We start from the raw sequence: 5560 nt of genomic DNA on the forward strand, positions 1-5560 counted from the left end.
AGATATAATATTAAAGGATTAACTATCAAGTAACCTTATGGTTATGTGACACACGTATGGTAATAACATTGGGGGGGGGTACAGTAATGTGCATCCCAATAGGCTTGCTTTTTCTTATTTTCTTGAAAATATATTCACTTGAAAATCCGAGGCTATGATCGCTTTAAATTTGTTCTTCAATTTGAGCCCATGTTCTTGAAAAGTTATTCTCGTATATAAATATATTAGTTATGATTTTTACCTTGTTGTACGAATCTTTCGGCAGTGCGAATTTTCATCCTGGACATTTCATCACTGACTTCTTGAACACAACCATCTGCTGGTTTCCGTGGACTCTTTTCGCAAAGGGTGGGTTTGATGCCAAAACGATCTATAAGAAACACCAATGCCTTATGATAAGAAAATTAGAAGTTAAACGAATAGATCTTATCGGAGTTTTTAATTTTTCTAAAAAAGCGATGCATTGTGGGATTGTTTCGGGAGTATTACAATAGAATTTCCTCGAGGAGTTCCAAAGAGATTTCTATTGTAATACACTCGAAGCAATCCCACAATGCATCACTTGTTTAGAAAAATAAAAAACTCCGATAAGGTCTATTTTAATCAGATTTCTTCATCATCTATTGGTGATTTGAAATATCTTTTTGCAAAGCAGAGCCTAGGCTTTTGTTTATTTCGTGTTTTCCAGGCTTAAGTTAAATATTCTTAAAAAAATGTTCTTCGTAAATGCTTACTTTATTTACAAAAAATCAGCATTTTACATCGTTTTAAAAAATTCGACGCTTGGATTGCTCTTAATTTGTTCATAGGTTGTTAGCAACATCGAGCCTGGTGTTCTTTTGAGATTTTCTTATAAAAAAGCGTGTACCTGGGTCTTCTTTGCGTTCTTGTTGTCGATTGCGGAAATGAACTTGGATGATATCTTGTGCCTGAAAAATAAACTAGCGTGGTTGGATAGGCAGATTTGGCAAGTGTGGATAAATGGTATATTCTTGGGCTAAAATATTAGCGTTCACAAACTGAACTATTAGATTTGTTCATAGGATTCGTACATCTGTTAGATGCTGTTGATTTTATTCAATATACAGGAGAATTTTGTACTGATTTCCTTTCAAGAAAGACGTCCTGTTTGGTATACTGTAGAGGTACTTTGAAGCCTACTGATTTAAGCCATATAACTATTTTCACTTAAGATATCTGTATATCTTTATAGCCACTATAGACACTGGTCCGTTGAAGTGAAAGAAATCCCATTGAAAACGACGAAACACAAGTGTGCGGAAAAATAATAACAGAAACACAAACCTTTTGTCCACAAAGGATTCGATCCGGATCTGTGACAAATTCCGAATTCGCTATATTATTCTTGATAGCCTGTAGAAATAAAAAATAGAAACAACCTCCCCTATATTTGGACGCAGTTTCATCCAATATGAAAAATATTGGGCTACGAGAAGGCGAAGTCTCATCCAATATCTTTTCTCGCACGCCCAATATTTTAGCATATTGGATTCGACTTTGTCCAATAACTGCCTATTATTATTCCAAGGGCTAGAGAATAACGTCATTTCACATGGATGTATGTACATACATCCATAGATTATGAAATGAATAGTATTCTTAATTGTGTCTGTATATCTGTGTCAAAAAACCTTCAGGCATCCTGGAGACCTCAAAATTTTGAACACTTAGTTCATTCGGTAAAAATATCTGAATCTAGAAATTGAGCGATTTTCGGTACTCAAAATTTAAAATAAAAAGCGACATAAACAGAGAAGTTCAATATAGACTACCTGTGTGGCAGTTGAGCGCGCATGATACGGTAAAGATTCTTGATATTGTCGATCGGAAAAATCACACGCAACTTCGTTCGGTAAAGTGGAAACTCTAAAATGAGAATCAAGAGAATGAATAAAACCCGTTTGTGAATTTTCTTCGGCTTTTTTCTTAGATAGTGATTCTTCTTAGACTATAGCATATATTCCTTTCTTATTATAAATAGTCTTTTAAAGGTTTTATTTTTACACAAGTGTTCCCGTTTCATATCACACATATTTCATATCAGGGCAGTGTCTCCCTATCGTTATATTGTTATATTGGTTCTTTTCCTCTTTCTGAGGTTTTTATTTGGTCCTCATGTGTGAATTTGCGTTTTGGTGTTGTAAGCAAAAAACTCTTTTTTTTTAAAATTGTGAGAGTAAGCACGAACAGAAGATAATCAACTTTTTTTATTGTTGCTAAGACTGGTATACTATTTTCGTTAAAGGTTCAATGAAGTTATTTCTCTCGAATGTCAAAGGAATATTTCTTTATAGTTGCCATAGTTGCATAGTTATTGAAAGTAACATAAAGCAACTGACTCAAGGTATTGAGAAATGGATCTCTCGATTAATTCAAACTGAAGAATAAAAACCAAAAACCAAAGTCTGCCATAGGCCAAGTCAATGTTTATTGAAAATATTCAGCAATGACTCAAGGGGACAAAAAAAAGAAAAAAAAAAACAAATTTCGCTGAAAATTGAAAATCAACATTGGCTTACAAGGAGAGAAGAAACAACGTCATTTCCATTGTTTAGGCTTCAACATTTATATCGATATATCACATGGTATATCAGTCTAATGGAGAAGAGGAGAAGCATCATTTACCGGTTGGAGCCAACCCAAACAAAAGTCAATTCGCACAGACAAAGGTTCAGTAGTCAACACAACCTATGCTATATACAAAAGAAATCCTTTACGCTGCGCGACGAATGGATATTACGAAATAATATTTGAAAGAACCATGGCTGAGTGCGCTCAAAGCTGTACTGACGACAACAGGTGTTTAATGTGGTTTTTCCATAAAAATCAACACTATTGTCAACTGTATAAATTTACTTTATATGATTTGCGACTGCGCAGTATGTACAACCCTCATATGACGTACATTGACAGCTTTGAGCTTAAGGTAAATTTTTTATTGATAAATTTCGCATCCAGCTGCCTTGAATAAAAAATAGTACAAGTACATACGATATTCCATTTCAGGAAATTGAAAAGGTTATATTGGGTGATGGAGTCCATCGAAGGTTTTTCTTCATTCATTCGATTTAAAGCGTGTAAAAACAACTTCATGACTGTATTTATCCTAATTCGCGACTTTTTCCGTTCGAATTAGAACTTTGATTTCTAAAAAAATTTCTTCTAGATAACACCTGACAGTAAGACTTTCCATATTTTTCCCAGCTTACTTTCAAACCAATCACGAGTGTCGGTCGCTGATGTTCTCTATAATTCGATATTTTCTACGTGTTTATCGGCATTAAGGGAGACTTCGATGAAAGTGTTCGATGCACTCCCGTGCTTGATGATAATTGAAGAGAGCGTCAATTGTTTATTCAGATTTTCATTCTCACATTCTAGCTCAACTGGAAGAATGAGAAAAGTTAATAAAATAGGTTTCAAATAATGCCATTATTCCACCATTTTAGAATCCTTGCACAGAGAATGCAAATTTATGTGAGCATGGGAGTTATTGCGCGGCAGATCGGCCAACAGAAAGTTATGAATGCAAGAACTGTTTGGCACCCTTCACCGGTCAACACTGCAACGAAACTGCAGGCGATGGTAAGTTCAGTAAAAAGTTTCTACAGTTGAGCCTCCAGAACTCAAACCTCTACTACTCAACCTTAATTCGATGAAGTCTTATTTTCCCTTCACTAAACAATGCCTTATAAACCAGTCTTCGTAGCTAAAAAAATCCACAACTCTAACAAATGAAAGCTCGCCGTGTGTGTGTTCGAGTTATAGAGATTTCACACTTTATCATTTTCAACAGAAAGACCTAAGCTTCTTTCAAAATAAGAACCAGTAAATTTTGGCTCAGGCTACGATGTTCTTAACTTTTTCAAATCTCCGGGTTAGTTGTTCTTACGATGTTCTCAATAAGCGTGAAGTTTTTCTTTGATTTCATTACTTTTTTTAGATAACTTTATCAGTGCGACAACAACTGATGGTAAGTTTGATTGAAGACCTCTTTTTCACATACAAATTCATTTCTGGTGTGGATCAATGCCATGTGTCTACATACTAAAAGAGCTGTACCAATCTCCACCATTTCAATTTCACACCCTTTGAACGCCTGACAATTCTCTCGTATGTTGCTCTATATTGAAAAACAAGGCCTGACATAATCTCCGAGCAGATCCCGATTACTTTACGCACGGCGCGCTCTTATACAGATATAATTGTTTAGAATGAATTGGTTAAAGAAGCTTGTCAGATCATCACATTTGCTGAATCTATTTAGATTGAACTGTTATGAGACTAGGCCTGTTCCCCAAACCTTCCACCGTGGTAAGTAAACAACATTATCCTCTAACTCTCCCTTTATAGATATATTATTTGGCCGTGCGGTCTCTTGTCGTCATTTACGTCACTATAGCAACATCCCCGATTCGGATCACACTGTCCAATACATAAATCCTTGGAGAGATGACCGAAAAATCAAGGTACTTTGTAAAGGTATGTTGTTTTTAAAGCTCTTTTTTAAAGTTTGGTTAATATACCCTCCTCACAGGGGTGTAAAATCAGTTTCTAGGAACTCTAAAAGTGACGTGTTGCGAATGAAAACCTTCTAATTACTAAATACTTATTTTAAATCTATATTGTATTAATTTGAATAATTCTGTTTACTTGCAGCAGGATATATGGTTTTGAGCCATGTCAAGCAAAACGTCACAACACCAATCAGGGAAATCACCAAAAACGAATTGGCAGACGGTTTGGATTTGACAGTACCCAACTTTAGAGCACACACATCGTTTCTCAATGAATTATACAAATTGATTGATTTTGATAAATTCCAATTTACGTGTTTGCACCCGAATGGCACACACTTTGGTATTAGTAACGAGCTTTGGACTCACCGCGAATGTGAAAGGGTAGTCGAATACATGACTGATCAATCAACAAATGTCATTCCTACGACACATTGCATGAAATAAATCTCTGGTTTCACAGGTATCTATAAAGACAGTGTACTAGACTCTAAATGGTCGGGATCGGGGACATCGCCCGACGAGCGACTCTTCTCGAACGTGGTCGTACTAAATGATGGAACTCGATACAATTTTGGTTCGACTTTTGAATGCTTCGATCAAGATGGACTTTGGACCGAATTCAAAGTTGAAATATGGTAGTGGACCGAGACTTCTCTCAACAAACGTTTGGAGAATTTTTGTTTTCAAATTCTTTCCAAGAATATTTCTAGTCTTTTAAGGTTATCAAGGTTCAATGAAAATTGAAAAGCACGAACAGAAGAATAGAATCATAAATAAGAATTACACGCTTTTTTTATAAGAAGAGTGTAAATCCATTTTATCATGGATATTTATGGTGGCCCATCGCTGTCAACCTTTTAATTTGCTTTCATTTTCTCCAAGGAAATGAAAATTTTTTTAAAAAGTTTGAATAATATGAATAATATTAGAAAAACAAAAAATTTTTTGGAAATATCTACTTTAAGAAAAACAGATGCTGAATGGACCTACCTGGTGATGAAAGTTACATAGAAATAAGG

General features: G+C 35.1%; 1 protein-coding gene and 1 long non-coding RNA gene across 2 annotated transcripts; one reads left to right on the forward strand and one right to left on the reverse strand.

Annotated features, from left to right (window-relative positions):
* Positions 1-247: 247 nt before the first annotated feature.
* On the reverse strand, positions 248-1906 carry LOC136816997 (uncharacterized). Its single transcript, XR_010848008.1, has 4 exons — positions 1794-1906; positions 1306-1374; positions 869-929; positions 248-370 (listed from the first exon to the last, which is right to left on the reverse strand). It is a non-coding gene; the product is annotated as an uncharacterized lncRNA (long non-coding RNA).
* Positions 1907-2632: 726 nt separating this feature from the next.
* On the forward strand, positions 2633-5560 carry LOC136816994 (uncharacterized). The gene is made up of 5 exons (XM_067073339.1): positions 2633-2947; positions 3471-3606; positions 3965-3994; positions 4375-4503; positions 4681-5560. The coding sequence occupies exons 1-5, from the start codon at positions 2783-2785 to the stop codon at positions 4983-4985; spliced, it is 765 nt and encodes a 254-aa protein (XP_066929440.1). The 5' UTR covers positions 2633-2782; the 3' UTR covers positions 4986-5560.

This window comes from Clytia hemisphaerica, unplaced genomic scaffold (genome assembly GCF_902728285.1).
Source record: "Clytia hemisphaerica strain Z4C2 unplaced genomic scaffold, Clytia hemisphaerica genome assembly, whole genome shotgun sequence".
NCBI classification, from domain to species: domain Eukaryota; kingdom Metazoa; phylum Cnidaria; class Hydrozoa; order Leptothecata; family Clytiidae; genus Clytia; species Clytia hemisphaerica.

What these genes read in the sequence shown, in the direction of transcription:
- LOC136816994 (XM_067073339.1), top strand. Translation starts at nt 2,783, where the DNA reads ATGGCTGAGTGCGCTCAAAGCTGTACTGACGACAACAGGTGTTTAATG. An exon ending in TTGACAGCTTTGAGCTTAAG is followed by an intron (nt 2,948 to 3,470) that starts GTAAATTTTTTA and finishes CCACCATTTTAG; the next exon opens with AATCCTTGCACAGAGAATGC. An exon ending in AATCAAGGTACTTTGTAAAG is followed by an intron (nt 4,504 to 4,680) that starts GTATGTTGTTTT and finishes GTTTACTTGCAG; the next exon opens with CAGGATATATGGTTTTGAGC.